General features: G+C 35.7%; 1 protein-coding gene across 1 annotated transcript in view; it reads right to left on the bottom strand.

The window, feature by feature from the left end:
• Positions 1 to 3,620: 3,620 nt before the first annotated feature.
• The window catches only part of FGF10 (fibroblast growth factor 10), a 79,033-nt gene continuing 65,728 nt past the window's right edge, over positions 3,621 to 16,925 (bottom strand). The window contains exons 2-3 of the mRNA XM_060007056.1: positions 8,042 to 8,145; positions 3,621 to 3,828 (exon numbers count right to left, since the gene is read on the bottom strand). Of these exons, the coding sequence (XP_059863039.1) occupies positions 3,631 to 3,828; positions 8,042 to 8,145 (302 nt within the window). The 3' untranslated portion in view covers positions 3,621 to 3,630. The remainder of the gene's footprint in view (positions 3,829 to 8,041; positions 8,146 to 16,925) is intronic.

The raw sequence follows: 16,925 nt of genomic DNA, 5'->3' as shown, positions 1-16,925 counted from the left end.
GAAATGAATTGGAGGCAAGCGGTAGCCAAGCAGATAAAGCCAATCAGAGGTAAGAGTACCGGAGAGGAAGAGGATTTTAGTAGCTTCATGTCTCAGTTCTGGTGGAATTCAGAATTGCCCTTTTCCTTCCAAGATCTTTCCAAAATATGCCTCTTTTTTTCTTACAGCTTAATTTAAGTTTAAAAAGTCCTGTCTGGTGAAATAGACAAGAATCCTTAATCAGCAGGATACTTGTTTGCAGGTGAATGTGTTACTTCTAATGCTCTAGATATCTTCTCTTAAATATTTCATGGCTTCCTACAAATATCTTTATTTAAAGAAAGTTTGGAACAGCTAAAACATTCCCTGATAAGGCAAAGGTAATTTTTATTTTTGCTGAATAATCATAAAACCTGAATTAAGAAACATCCGAATTATTAGAACTGTGCATATTAATAATGATCTATTTAAATAGTGTCCACAACCTTGCTTGGACCCTGGACCCAACTTGCATTATTATGTATTTTTTTCTCTCTACTTTTCAAATCAAACTCATTGGCTTACTCTATCCCCTTGAAATCAGATTTTGCAGCCTCCTGGCTTTCCTCCAAAAGTCTTTCATTGTTTCACAAGCCATCCTTGTTTTTAATTCATCCTTCTTTATCCACTGTGCAAACTAGGTGGACCTGAATACTTAGGAAAAATTGAAAGCATTTGGTTGTTATTAGAGTAGGGATAGCTGACTCACACATGTAAAACATTAAAGAAACCTTACAAATGTTTGAGTGATTTTTTTTTCTGTTGTTGTTGTTTGGGCCTGTGGGGCATTTAACCACATCCTGCCAAGCACACAACACATGAGCTTCTCTCTTTATTACCAGTATAGTTTTAGGTTAATAAAACAAACAAGGCCAATATTTTCATTTTCTTTTCCCAGCATTTTTATTGATTCATTTAAATGTAACATACTATACACTGTTCAGCCTTTTGGGAGGTAGGAGGAGGGAGGGAATCTATATCTTTATGAGGAGTCTCCTCGAAATCAACACTCAGATGGACAAACATTTGTGGCTGACGCACCTTGACATTGTAGCCAGGGGTCACACTTCCTACAGAGACAGAACTCCCAAAATCATGATTTTCTTTTTAAACATATGACATTTAGGACTGGAGCTGCTTTTCCTTCAGTAGCACAATCCAGCTGCAAAGAGGACCAGAATTCTATCCCAATACCAAGCAAAGATGCCATTTTTGAAAGTGGAGAATCTCATTACTCCTTACCAAATGGTTTCTGTCTTTCTCTCTGTCAATGTGTGTGTTTTGGGGGTGAGTCAGGGGAGAGGTGAAGGAAATGTTTTCTATTTTTGGCTTCTGCAAGCTTTGATACATTTTGCTAGAAGCTGTTTTACTGTTGTGAGTACTATAATGATGACTGTTTACACATAGTCTCTTGGTAATCTAAATGGCTATGTGAAATACGAATCCAGTTTGTGCCCTATTTGCTGTTACCATGGTCATCTAATACTGTATTTGTCTCACCAAACATTTAATTTTGGTTGTGGGTGGTCAGTGTTCATGTGTCAGGTGCAATTATTATTTTAAAATAAAACATTAAAGATAATCTAGTTCTCATAGGAATGCATTACATTATAGCTCTCAGACTCAGTTACCAATTAAATTTTAACAGATTCCAACCACAAAATTAAACATTTTTAGAATCCCATTTGTCAAAAAGCAAGTTGAAAGCCAAGTACCATAAAATGCAACTTTAGCCATAAGGCAAAACACTCTGCCTCAAATGCATTTCCTTGGAAATCCCAACTTTTTAAGGAATGAGAAAAATATGACCTTTTATGGGATTACTTTATGGGAAAGTTTCTTAATAAAGCTAATTCTTAAATAACAGATTAACTGGAAGTGCTGGTTAAGCATTGACACAATTAAGTTATTAGAGAGGATCACAAAACACCAGCCTTTCTAGAGGTTAAACTTTAGTAAAAAGACACATTTAGTGAGTCTTTCCTTTGTACCAAAATACTGTGTCCAAACAATAAAAATAAACAGACCTTTTCAAAACAAGAAATATGAAGGTAAAACTGCAGCATCAATATAATCTTATAGTTATCACTTAAAGTATTTAGAGCAAATAGTATTTTTCTACACTTTTAAAAATCACTACAGACACTGCAAATAAGGCTTATGTATTTATTTAGTGGAATACTATGTGATGATGACTGGTACGCTCTTATGTACTGTTTTCTATACCTGCTCTAACAAAATGAATTTCAATAAGGTTACGTTATGGAACCTTCCAAAGCTCTTTAAGTTTACAGAAAATAAGTTTTATTGGGTTTTGTAAAGACTAGATCATACAGCTTGAACAGCCTGAACAGGTTGCAGTATATGGTTACACATATACCAGAATATATTTGCTCAGTTTAAGCCCCTTGGCGGGTTGCACTTCATACCAAATTCTTTGATAGTTCCTTTGGGGGAGATTCACTATGTGAGACTTATAGAGTGTTCTTATATATGCAGACAGCCTCTTCATCACTTACCACTGTGATATATGGCCCAAAAATCATTAGTAAATAATGAGGCTAGGCTACTAAAATGTATGTAACAATTAATTTTCCTTCTTTTAATATCTTGGAGACACACTGATGTATTGAAAGAGAAGAATTTGGCCTTCTGGTCTATTTCTTAGGAAAGGAAGCTTTAGGAGTGATGTATGGTTTTAAATGATGGCAAACATCTCTCACTCGAGCCATGCCATAGCACTGTCATATTTATTGTTGATGGTTCTTATGGCAGAAGTGCAGATTAAGTCAACTGATGGCACGTGGGGCACTCACACTCTTTCCCCGATTTTATCTCCTACTCTTGAAGTGTTTGCCAAGTTTTAAAAACACTTTGTCATGAACACGCATGTGGTGTGCTAAAGAAAAAGAACAGGTAAATCAGAGGGCAGCTGATGAGGATACTCTTTAAAACCCCAAAAGATATTTAACATCCTATTAAATAAATAACTTAGAAAGAAATAGAAAGGGGTGAAGGCAGAATGCACAAGCATACCATACTATTTGTTTTGTTAGAACAGTTTTACACTACTGTGTTTATATTTTTTAATCCTATCCAATTCTTCCATGATGCCACGCCCAAAGCTCCTTTGGTTGTGCATATGATATGACCCAAGTGCTTTCCAGTAAATGCTTGCGTGTCTTACTGCTCATTGAATCATTAAGCTTGAATGAGCAATGAAAGTCTTTGATATGAGTTTGTATTCCATAAATAACTTTCCCGAAGATCATTCAACAGACTGTTCCTTGTCCTTTAAGTTCTATCTCAGAGGTTAAAAACAAAAACATAAACAAAAACTTAACCCAAAAACTCAGCCACAATATTGTTCACTTAGGAATAACTTCCATCCCATCTGATCTGCTTATATCTCAATTACAAAGCAGGACACAGAACTAATTAAGAGAACATCATATGTCAGCAGAGAGTACAAAAACCTTCAAAGGCTTCCTTTCTTTCAACCAAGCAGATACTTGCAATGTGTCTTTTCCTTTTGAGCTACTATCTTCACGAAGAACACCAACTTTTACCAACTGGTAAAAGAGCCTTTGGATCCACAAACATTGCCTTCCTCTATGAGTGTACCACCATTGGAAGAAAATGAGCTGAGGTGTTTTTCCTTCGTGTTTTCTGTCCTCTCCTGGGAGCTCCTTTTCCATTCAATGCCACATACATTTGCCTCCCATTGTGCTGCCAGTTAAAGGATGCATAGGTATTGTATCCGTTTTCCTCAATCCTCTCCTTCAGCTTACAGTCATTGTTAAATTCTTTCTGCAAGGGAAAAACAAAATCTTTTATTCCTACGGTGATGATACTTGATTCTATTTCACACAAACCATCCAGAGAACTCCAGTTCCTGGGTTTTATTTACTGTTGCCATTTGTACATAAGTTGTGCACTTAATACAAAACATCAACAACAGAAGAGTAAAACTCATAAAGACAAAACAGATTCTACATTAGAAGGCATGTGATTTATTTTAATCTATCATCATAACCACATATTGGGCCCCTTTTAAAAAGCTGATGTGCTTTGAACATGACATGTTTAAGTGCCTAGAATGATTGTTAAGAAGCAAGCATTCCAGTAACAATATTCGTGATGAGCCAATGATAGAGAATGTTGTTATAATCCTATTTTTCAGAGTAATAACTGGGGTTCCACGGGAAAAACAGAATTACAGGAAAAAAGTGGGCTTATCAAGTTTGCAAATGTTATCTACCTATAAATCCACAATAAATACACACACAATGATAAGAAAGCAGATTTTAAAGCAAAACCATAATAGTTCTAGATAACCAAGAGGCCCTGGGAGTGAGGGATGTCCCTCTCTTCCAAATACCAGATTTCTCAATTTTGTAAATTATTTACAATTTTCCGTAACTTGGAATTTTGACCAGTTTTACTCTGAGGTTTAGGAATAGTTGAACAGTAGGACATGAGACAACCTTGCTTTGTGAATTTCCATGTCAAAGAAACTATAAATCTGGTGACTAGCACTGCTTATATTGTATAAGCCTGAAGACTTGGGTCCTGGGAAATTCCACTTTACAGACACAGTCCTTTGGCTTTGTTTCAAGTGGCCAAGTTTTTTAAGGGGATCTTTTGTGACAAAGATTGATCACTCATTCATCTTAGAAATCCAGATTCTCACTCTGGAGTTAATAACAAAGAGGAGATACCTCACTAATCTCAAAACTCTGACTTCAGAAATATCCCTTTCCCCTTATACCCAAACTAAAGCAGTTAAAAAGCTAAGGAATTGGGGCTTTTGCTCCTCTGGGTCTATCTTCTCTATGCAAATCAAGGGCATTGTAGGCATCTTTCAGCTGAAACTTCTACTAGGCAGTTCAGTTTTTCTCACCTCTGCACTTTTGGAAATTTTGACTAAATTCCCAGTTCCTGAATGTGTGTATATTTAAATATCCAGGTTTCTGCAGGCTAGATCCTAATTTTGAACATTATCACAACTGTAATGAGCAGGTATATTTTACGTTAATGTTACCAGTTTAAGCTTTGTTTTCTGGAATTTATTTATCCTCTGTGCTTCTCTTCTATAAAGAATATTTAAATGTAGTGTTCAAGTAACAACTTATTTGGTTGAAAGTAAGAAGAAAAGGTAAATTATTTAAGGTAATGATTTTAAAATAAAAATTATGCATTAGAGAAGATTTGAATCCTTAATTTGAGTTTTTTTTTCTATTTATTCATCCTAGTCTGTCTAAAACTATGGTTTTAAAGGAGAGAGTGTTTTTTTACATGAATAATTGTATTTTTTCAATAAAGAAGGCATAATTTAGAGACTACAGGAGGATTGAGGTTATTTTAGCTGATTTTATATTTGAAATGGAGCTATGTATAAAAAAGTAGGAATGGATGCTAAATTATTTTTCCTCCCAAAAATTAATTTATAGAACAATGTCTCTGAAAGTGAATTACACCTGTATCAGACTCCTCATCTCAGGTATTTTGAATACTTAGACCATTGGTCAAATTTTTGTATCAGAATCTCTGGAGGAGACCTAGGAATCTATTGTTTACAGCATTTAGGTGAATCATAAATATTAAAGTCTAAAAAAAATCTAGGCTAGAGCAAGATCTCAAAAGTAGGGTTTTGGTAGTTTAGAAAAAGGTTTTGGATTTCCTCAGAATACCAGGGAAATTTCTTTGGTTTTTAAACCATGCCCTACAAGGGTTTGTCCTCTATACTTCAGTTTTATAATCTATTTACTTAATTCCATCTGTCAGGAGAAAACTCGGTATACAATAGTATACAATAGACACATTGCTCAGAGGGTGAATAATGAAAATCTAAGAGAGATAAGTTTCCCAAAAGGGAATCGAGGAAAATATTCAAGAGACTAGAATATATAGTGTTAGTTTAATCAACCCCTCTGGGTTTTTGCCTAATTGCTATTTTCAAGAAGGCTATGGAATCAATGGAAATTGTCTGAAAAAAAAAAAAGATAGGAATTACAAGAGTATGTCACCTGATATACAGAATATATAGGATGTGTACTCATGAATTTTTTTTTTTTGGTATACCCTTTAAATGCAAAGTTCCTAGTCCTATTCTGCCCTGAATAGGGTACTGAATTTGAGTAGATTTTTAATTTAATTTTGAACAAGCCATACTTCTTTACTCTTCCTGGTGGTAATGCAAAATTACAATAACAGTACACTATGGTTAAAGAATGAGCTTCTTTCTGAGACAGGCTGAAAGTGGAATGCATCGGCTATGATGGGCTGAGCTACTTGGAAAGGTAGTTAGGTTAATGCATTGCGCTATTCCATGCTGAAGAAATCATGTGGGACAAGGCAAACCCTGTCCTCTTGAAGTCCACAATCTACTGGGAGAAGACAGTCAACAACAGACACATTATTGAGAGAAATATCTGATAAATGCCACTGTAGATCATTAAAATGGTATGATATGATAGAAAGCAAATGAGCATCTACATAAGCAATAGAGAATGAAATAATCCATAGGCCTTAGAGCTCAAGAAGAAGCATAGGCACAGTGTGTGAGCTGTGTTGGGATAGAAGAAAAAAGTGGGGGAATGGAAGGAAAAGTATTAAATATTTTTATGACAGCTCATTTGAGAGCTATCCATTTTTCTTTGATGTCACCTTTTTAAAGAAATATACTTTATCAATTAAAAATTATTTCAATCTTTTATTGCAATTAAAACTTTTATATTTTCTCTCTCAATCTAAATTTTTATTAGGTTTTACTTTAAAGCATTGGTTTTGACTATGCATCAGTATCTCTTCAAAGAATATGTGCCCGGACCTCTTACTCAGTAATTCTTATATAAGAATTAGGGAGGGAAGGGACCTCGGCATGTTGATTGAAAAGAAAAACAAAAAATGTCTCCAGAGTGGTTATGCTGTGAACTCCCAAATGGAACCACTTTTTTAAATGGTCCATTACTCTTCTAGGCTCATTAGTAGAGCTACCTATAATGGAAAAATTTAACTAAAAATTTTCTGACCCCTTCACCCAAAAAGCATTTATCCTAGTCAAAGAGGCTCACCCAAGGTATGCCTGACTCCCCAGTTATAAGTGGATCTGATATGAATGAAATACAAGGCTATTGTATGTCCAGACCAATGACGGAATCAATTTCCAGTGACTCTCACATTGTGGGTACCATACCAGGAGCATTAGGGAAACCTGGGACCTTGTTAGAAATGCAAAGTCTTACAGATTTAACTGAATCAGAAAATCTGAGAGTGTGTTTTAACAAATCCACTGAGTGATTCTGACACTTACTTAAGTTTGAAAGCTGCTGGCCCGAGGCAGGCACTGCAATCATCCTTATACTAATCAACACAATAAGTTTATTTACACATTTTTAAAGTGATATTCCCTGATACTTGCTATGGAACACAGGGATGTATGTACTCAAAGCGCTGGCTGGGTACCAGCTCCGTAACTGAATTAATCATTATTGTTTAGGTAAATAAAATTCTGGAGTTGATTGAACAGCACAGAAAATGTTGAATTTCCTGATGTGTCTCCCCATTTCAGATTTTAACGGGATACAAAACACCCATGCCCTCGTTTTATCTTCAGCTATAACACATACACACAGAGTATGTGGTTTTCTACTCAATCCAAGATCTTTGTTTTCAATGATTCTTCTCCAAGTTGTCTGCAGTAACCATGACAATCTGACCAGATGCTTCCGTGAGAGTCTGACTGGTTAGCTCAGAGCATTCAGAATATTAGCATTCAGAGCACTGACTGATGAATGCCAGCAACGGTCTGCACGGTAGACTAATGGGTGAACAACAGAGGAGATTACAGAGTTGGAAGAGCTGCCTTGCCAGCCCTTGAAACGCTGGTGACCAGCCCTTTGTGGTTCTATTTACTAGCAATAGAATGATAACAAAACTATTTAATGTCTAGGGGAAACATTGCAAAACTGTGGTAATAATTTACTGAAGTGGATTTTTCAAATAAAAGTAGAATACTTACTGAGCCATAGAGTTTTCCCTTCTTGTTCATGGCTAAATAATAGTTGCTGTTAATGGCTTTGACGGCAACAACTCCAATTTCCACTGAAGTTATCTCCAAGATACCTAAAATATACAATTCAAAAAGGCTAAACTTAAAGAGTCACATAAATTTAGTTGAAAGAAAGAAAAATCAGAAGAAATTATGGTTTATTTTTTGATGCCTCCAAAATCAAAAATTAAAATAATTGTGGGAAAAAAACCCCAACCTTTTCCACTGTGCCTAAAAACATAGCAACAATATGGAAAAAAATAGTAAGTCTTTAAATGAATTCCCTTGCATTTTACTCTGCACATATAGGGGAAAATATTGTTTTAATTAAAATGCTTCCTTTGCTAACTCTGCATTTTCAACTCCATAAATATTGAAACAGCTCTGCTCATCTTAGCCTAGGTTTCACAAAAACTTATCAGAGCACACATCTGTACTATGGTATTAAATTAAACCTATAGCATATGTCAATAATATGTCAGATTTACTTCAACCTGTAAAAACAGTGGTAAACTGTTTCTTCTTTGTAGGACTTTTAGATAAACTAAATCTCTTGGCTACATTTAACTGATAAATTTATTTTTGGCAAATGTGTTGACATTCTGAAATACTGAGAGACTAATCCCAATATACACATTGTCTTTAAAATAGCAGAATCACTACTCTGGGTTGGGAGAAAATCCATTAGTATTTTTTGAAGTTTTAGTTTCTTGTTTCCTAGAAAGAATGAAAAACTAACGGAATTAGGAACTGATAGACAAGAGATCTTTTCCCCTAATAGACAAGTTTTGGTTGGTGCATCTAAAGATAATTTTCTCTGAAAAGTTGGTAGGTGAACTATCTACTTAAAATGCCCACCTAGTTTAGGTTAAGGAGACCTCAGGTCCTAAACCTACTTCTTAGTTTTAAACCCTTGGGAAAGCTTTCTCAGGGCAGAGAAGCAGCACTGTGATTAGCAAAGTTCTGAATCCAGACTGAATTTGAATCCTGGCTTTGCATTTAGTAGTGAATGAACACAGGAGAAGTCACTGAACTGCTTATGTCTCAATTTCATTTGCAAAATGAGCAGCATATTAGTATCTCCCTTCTAGTTTTGTGATGATTAAATGAGATAGTACATATAAAATAATTAGAAATTGCCTAGAGCTTACTGCCTCCTTAATTATTATGAGAGGAAAGTTTTCCTCCAACAGTTATAGAGTTTGAAGCTTCTTCTTCAACAAGCTGTGTAAATCCTGAACAGAACATACAAATTCCCACTGGCTTAGCCTATAAAATCTGAAAGCCAATATATGTTATCATTTATCCTGTACTTACTATCATAAAAAACACCATCCTAAATGTGGTCCACAAATTATGTTTATACTCTTCCTAGAGGGAAAGAGTGTCTTGTTCTTAAGACATGGACACTTTCTTTCCTTTCTTCACAGGTTAACAAGCCATGTCATGGTCAATAGAAATGCTTTCATGCCCCCAAAGCAAAGCTGACATCACTAGAGAGACTTGTGCCAGAACTACATGCCATAGAACATTCTGTTCTTATATTCTACAGGAAGCCTGTGACCTAACACAGCATACCTCCTCATTAATAGATTGAAAGAGATTTCATTTAGCAAGCTTAAACAAGGAAAGATTGTGAAGAGTGAGGGAGACAGTAGCTGTATTTTTTTGTTTCATTGGAGTATAGTTGGTTTACAATGTTGTGTTAGTTTCAGGTATACAGCAAAGTGATTCAATTATGTGTATGTCTGTGTGTCTGTGTCTGTGTATATGTTCTTTTTCAGATTCTTTTCAGTTATAGGTTATTACAAGATATTGAATCAGTATCTGTATTTTAAACATCTCTTTTCCTTATACTGGTAGTTGCCCTCAAGGTACAAACACATACACACATTTATTTGCGCATTTTAAAAAGTACTTTCTTGTACTTTATTTCTTTAATTCTCCTAACAGTCATCTAAGGAGGTATGATTATTCTCAATTACAGATGAAAAAATGGATGATACTGAGGTTTTGTAACTCACAAGGTGATAAAGTGACATAGGTCTATAATGAGGGACCCAACACCTAAGCCTCTCACTTTCAGACTATTTTGCGCTCCATCTCTGACTATTTTGCCTCTCCATCATATCTCCCGCTTCTTTCCCATTTACACAAGGGAATTCTGCTAGAAAACCAACTGACGTAATGACTCATCGAGATAATAGTCTTTATTGAACTAATAATGCTTTTCCTCCCAAGGATCTGGCAGGCCACAGAGGATGATGCCTGAGTCTCAGAGAAGGAAATCTAATATACTTTATTTATGTCACAAGCAGAAGATATAGAACAAGGTAGTGATAAGAATCTGGGGCAAAATATTTAGACTGCTATTTGCTTTGCCTGCCAAAAAGGCAAGTAAGTACTATCAGTAAATTATAAGGTGTTCCCTATGTATGCTTTGTAACTGGAAATTGTTAGAATGAAAAAGGTTGATTTCAGCAAAGAATTAAAGATTTTTGAATGTGAACACGAAGTAGTGGGATTAAGCTATAGTAACAGACTGAGTTGGCAGAAGCAAAAATGTTCTGGTGTAATAAATATTACCGAATCTTTGATTATTTCTGAGAGTGCACTGGATATGGTAGATCATATTTATGCTCAGAAGCCCTTGGGTTTCTTTCTGCTTTGCACAAAATAGGAACACAATATTCAAAGAATTCATCAACCAATTAACCATTTTTCTTACTCTGCAATCAGTTAAAGCTAGCTTGAAAAGGTTCAGTATGCTTCAAAATAGAAAGAGGAAGACCTGGATGATTTAAGTCCTTTTGAGTCCTGAAGATGAACTTTTGGATACACCATATGTCATTAAGTCATAACTGATAATCTCGTGGGTAATGGACAATGACATGTCTTTATTGTAAATATCTGTGAATGTGTGACTTTCTAAGGAACTCAAGTCTAAAGGACTTGCCTATTTTTTCATGAAGAATCTCTCCCATATTCTCTGTTCTTTGGTGAGGATGATCAAGTTTGCCTATAAAAGCATTTTTGGAAAGTATGTTTGTTGTTGGATTAATAACTTATAGTTCTATGGGTGTATAATTTGATGCAAAATTGAATGCCAACTGAAGGAAAGCCTGCCAGGGGAAAGTGAGGAACAAGGCAGGAAGTTGTTAGAAGGCTGGGGAGTTGTCAGTCTCAAGTTATCAGCCATCTTCTACAGACTCTAAGGATTTTGGCAAATATGAAATATTTTATCTAAAAATATATAACTTTTAAAAGAACATATTAGAAAAAGCCAATTTTTAAAGCAAATTCCTTTAATAATAGCAATATATTAACTTTATTTTGAACTGTATTTGAAATCTTAAATAATAAAGTTTGATAATCAATAAAACAAAAGTGATTGTGACAAAAATCAGCTCCTGTTAATTGGCAAATTCTACCGAATGAGGCAGCATCACCATAGTAATGGGGAGGATTTTGCAAACTGATGAACTCCAAATGGAAATAACGTAGACATCACAATTTTCATGTAAATCAGTTATTCTTTTAACTTTAGGGCAAGAGTTATGTTTTGATGAACCACTGAGTTGTCAGTCTGAGGACGTAGCCATTCAAAAGCATTTTTCTCAGCTTATGCCTCTCATCCTTCTCCAGAAGAGAAGCATCTGAACTGTTTTCTCTCCAGCAATTACATTTGACCGAGACTACTCTTTTTGGGCTATGACAATAAACAAGCTATTGGCCTAGATAGTAACTTTCTCCTTAAATACCTTTTCATGGATATAACAGGAGAAAGAAAGTAAAAGTCATTTAAGAAAATGGATATATACAGGGGGGAAGTTAGATGTAAAAAATAAATGCAAAATCCCATTCTGCTCTCCTAGATAAGCAGAACATGAATATATAAATAAATCCTGGAGATTATTTGAATAAATTAATTCTGCTAGCATGTACCTAGCACCAATGTGCAGGGCTTGTGTTAGCTCTCACGATGGAGGATGAAAAAACAAACGAGACACCATCTTTACCTTCAAGGAGTTTTAAAACTGGGTAGGATAAAGACAGGAATAATTTAAGTAATTAAAGCACAGAAAAATATATTAAGTGCTCTATTAGAAATAAAATATGTTGCCATGGCTTTAAGTAGTAAAGAAGTCATCCTGAAGAAGGTGGTTGGTATTTGAGGTGAGCCTTTCAGGGGGTAGGATTTTAATAGGTGGGAATTGAAAAGTCATGGGGAACATTTTAGGTAGAGAAAAGTGAAAGAGTAATGAAAGGCATGGAGGAGGGTAAAGAGCTCAGTGTGTGCCTGAGCCACTGTTGGCTCTCCCCACCGATTGCACTTTGTAGGGGACACTCAGTAAAAGTAAGTGTTCTGCTTCATTGAGTAGCAGTGATGCTCTCCCGGGTGAGGAATGTACTTTTTTTTTTTTTAATTTTTAAATTTTATTTATTTGGCTGCATTGGGTCTTCGTTGCTGTGCACGGGCTTTCTCTAGTTGTGGTGAGCGGGGGCTACTCTTCGTTGCGGTGCGCGGGCTTCTCGTTGTGGTGGCTTCTCTTGTTGTGGAGCGTGGGGTCCAGGCATACGGGCTTCAGTAGTTGTGGCTCGTGGACTCTAGAGCTCAGGCTCAATAGTTGTGGTGCACGGGCTTAGTTGATCCGTGGCATGTGGGATCTTCCTGGAGCAGGGCTGGAACCCGTGTCCCCTGCATTGGCAGGCAGATCCTTAACCACTGTGCCACGAGGGAAGTCCTGAGGAATATACTTTTCAAAAAATTTATTGTGAAACTTGGAAGCAGCTCAATAAATGTCAGAGCCTTATGAATTCAGAATCAGTCACATCTTACTTTTGTCTAAACATTTTAACTCAAAATAGATATTAATGCTATATATAGTTTGTTAGTTTTAGTCAATGTGCTGAAACATATCATGACTAGTGTAAGATGATACACAAATCCTATCCTCTCTAAGTCTCTTTCTTCCCCATGAATTGTTCAGTGGCCCGAATAGTTCTATTATATACTAATATAGAAAGACCTATGGAGTGCCTTGGCTTGTCATATTTACACCATATACCTCCGAGATTATGTGACCATACCCAATAGTGAGGGGCTAAATGGCTCCAAATATGGTATTCAGTTTAGAATCACTGTGGGTCTATCTCATTAATTGTGTATCTTTCTCAAAGAACTGTAGTAATCATAGTGGTCTTTTTAAGAAAATTATTAGAACAGTGCAGAGTTCATAATATGTGCTCAATATGTATTTATTGAATGAATGAACGAATCATAAGTGGTCAGTCCAATGACTGGCTGAGGAAAGAAAAACTGGGTGTTCATTAAATAATTTTTTTTTCTTTTGACAGTAATCATCTTTGTAAAATCTTGAGATTAATTAGTAATTCCACATCCAAATTAGAGGAAATGCCAAAATGTTTGCTTCAAACGAAAGTTGATGAATTATAAAATATAAATGCTTATTATTCCTTTTAGGTAAATTATAACAAAGGCAATGATAAGGATTGTTTTACCTATTTAAATACTTTTCTCCAAAGTACTATTCTATTCTCAAAGTACTATACTATTCTAGCAAACACTTGATTTTTAGATTTCAAAAGTATTTTAGAGAAGCATACTTTTTAGTCCACACAAAGGGATTCACTTCCATATAGACTAATTTTCTAGGTAGCTAAAGTTTTTCAGCTCTCAGACTTTATTTATTAAAAAAAATAATAACTTGGCTCCTAAATCTTCAAGTTCACTCATTTCCTTGTTCATATATGGAGATTACTAGTTACAAGTTTGTTTTTCTTGATGACATTAGCACTGATGGCTTTCTCTGCTGTGAAAGTACATTGCTCTCATGAGCTTCTACATTAAACTGCCAAATTAATATGTGATCTTGTTAAAATTGAGTGAAAAATGTGAGCAAGGTTTGGAGATTTTCTTTTCTGAGTATAGGACATGAGGCTTTATGCAGAAACATTAGTATTTCTTTTTGATAGGCTCTCAGTTATATTCTGGAGAGTGGATATCTACACAAGTGTAATGTTAAAATTCTGGGGTAAACATAAAATATATAGCTTTAAGTCTAGAACAAACTGCATTTGTTTCATTATAGACATAAAATTAGATATTTTTATGTCTATGATGAAACACATGTAATTTTTCTTATATAGTAAAAATTATAACAGCAAATTCGCAAATAACTTAATGGGGCATAATTTTGCTTTATAAACACTAGTGTTGAAAGAATTATACAGAAATTATTTCAGCTGGTAGTTCATTTACACCCTTGAATTTGTTGACAACTTGATTCCATTCATGGTTCTTGAGCATAAAATGCTACTTTACACCTAGAAAGTGCGACAGATTCTAGGTCTGCATGATCATGTCCAGAAAAAATACACAGAGGTTTTCAATAGCTAAATAATTGTCATCATATTAAGTAGAAATATTTCAAATAATGTTTTCACCTCTCTTTAATGTGAAACAGAGCTAAATTCAGTGAGGCCTCAACACATTATGTGAACTGTTGATCTCCCGCACAGCACAAAGGACTTTCCTGAACACTGTGCTAAGAGACTCAGTCAAACTTTACCCTGGCTTCCAACCTCACTAGGCTGTGTCCCTAAAGGTGACTCTAGCCACCATGCTTAAGAAAACACAACGCTGCCAAACTGAATTGTTCCAGCCCCCCTTGCCAAACTATTTTCAGTAATTCTCCATTCCACTCCCTTCTGTAATGTTCCATTTCCACTAGCCTCTTTTTTGTCCCCCCTTTATCACTTCCCCATAATCCCTTTTTATTCCCTCTCTGTTCTCCCTTAAAAACTTCAGTCACCTTTGTCTTAATTGGAGTTGAGCTCAATTAATACTCTAGTCTCTCTCCCTTACTGCAGTAGTCTAAATAAAATCTGTCTTGTAACCTTTAACAAGCATCTGGTGCTGGATTTTTTTGTTTGTTGGTTGGTTTGACAGTTACGTGAGATTAAAAAAAAAATCTCACAAGGATTATAGAGTAGAAAACTGTCACCAAAGTCAGGGGTATCATGTGCAAGCAAAATAGTTCACAACTGGTAAGTGAAGAAAAGTATGGCTTTTTGAAAACTGGGAGAGGAAAGCACCTAGCTGAAAGGTAACAGAACTATGTTAGTATCTCTTAGCTTAAGGGTCCACATGCTTTACACTTGTTTGGGATTGCATATTTGCTTGGAGACCCTAGCTTAACTGTATTGAAAGAATGTCAAAATGTACCTGAGTAATTGCTGTGTATTGAGAGTAACTGGAACAACAGCAACATTTGTGATATTAATTTTAATTTTGTATCAGCTACTTATTTTTCCATCTCATTTCTCTCCATCTACACCCCCTTCTCCCTCTCCATCCTATCCTATCTCTGTCTCTCTTACACACACACACACACACACACACACACACACACACACACACACACAAACACACAAACAAACATGGTAGGCAGCTAATAACCACACACACAAACACACACACATTTTTTAAAGGAAATAGCAAAGTCACATTTCATGTGATGAAATTAATAGAGGAGGCACTTATATGTAAATGACAGGGAAATTAGTGGAAGCTCTAAAAAGCAGAAGAAATTGGCTTAATAGCTCTCTTTCTTAACTAGCTGTGTGACCTTGGATAAGTCAAGACTCAGAGTCTTGGTTTCCTCATTTGCAAGTTGAGGCTAACTGCCTACAGCTCATAGGATTGCGTAGAGTCTCAGACAGTGGATATTGAATAGATATTTACTGTCTGCTGAGTCAGAATGGTGTCAAGTTAACCAGTCTTCTACACCAGTGGTTCTAAAACTTGATCATGCACCAGAATCATTTGGAAGGCTTGTTTAAACAGATTGCTTGGATTTTTGATTTGGTAGACCTGGGGTAGGGCCAGAGAATTTAAATTTCTAGCAATTTCCTAGGCAGTGCTGATTCTGCTGGTCCAAGGACCACACAGTGTTTTATACACTACATTCAGAGACAGAGCAGGTCTTTGATATAAAAAAGCATTGACAGAAACATGTGCAGAGAAGCAAAACCACAAACGGGAATAGATGCAAATAATGGTAGCAACTTAACATCAAAGTAAAATTGTTAAAGAATGTGGAAAGAAGTACTGGGTTTTTCTTTTGCTTGTTTCTGATAGGCGTGGGATTCAACATCTGCATAACTGAGATAATGTGGATTTGGAATTCGTGTACAAGTATAGTACATTGTTGTCTATAGTCAGTTTTTTGAAGAGTTGCAATAAGATTATTATCAGAATCTTTATTTTCTTCTCCTCAGTAAAAGTGTGGACATGCTGGTGGAAATGTAAGTGCCTTCATCTACCCCTAAAGAAGTATTTTATAGGAATTCTCATAGGGCTAATTGTGTTGACACTCTAAGAATTAAATGACTGTATGGCTCCCTTAAAATTACGCCAATGGCCAAGAAATTGCTACAGATCTATAGGGATTCACTTGATCTCCCACCCTCTAGAATAATCTCACTACCTTTAAAGGGAAGATGCCAGAGTGGGCTAATCATTGATCTACATCTGGTCCACCTTGTACTACTATTATAGACTCTGGCTGCCTTTTCAGCATAATGCAATAGAGCTATTTAGTTTTTCTCTCAGCCACAGTTCTTTCAGATATCCTTGACATTCATTTAGAATTGTAGACAGAAACAGGACCTACATTAGCAGATAATCTTTACCATCCCTATATAAGGAGATATATCTTTGCCAATTTGCTACAGTACAGAATGACCTTTTAAATTCTCACCTGGTACTTCAAGTCATAGTGACTTGAAGCTCAGTGACTAGCCTGGTCTTATTGATGAATATGGTGGC

This window comes from Delphinus delphis, chromosome 3, assembly GCF_949987515.2.
Source record: "Delphinus delphis chromosome 3, mDelDel1.2, whole genome shotgun sequence".
Taxonomy (NCBI): domain Eukaryota; kingdom Metazoa; phylum Chordata; class Mammalia; order Artiodactyla; family Delphinidae; genus Delphinus; species Delphinus delphis.
The sequence above is the reverse complement of the archived record's forward strand: the minus strand, read 5'-3'. Positions and strand labels throughout refer to the sequence as shown.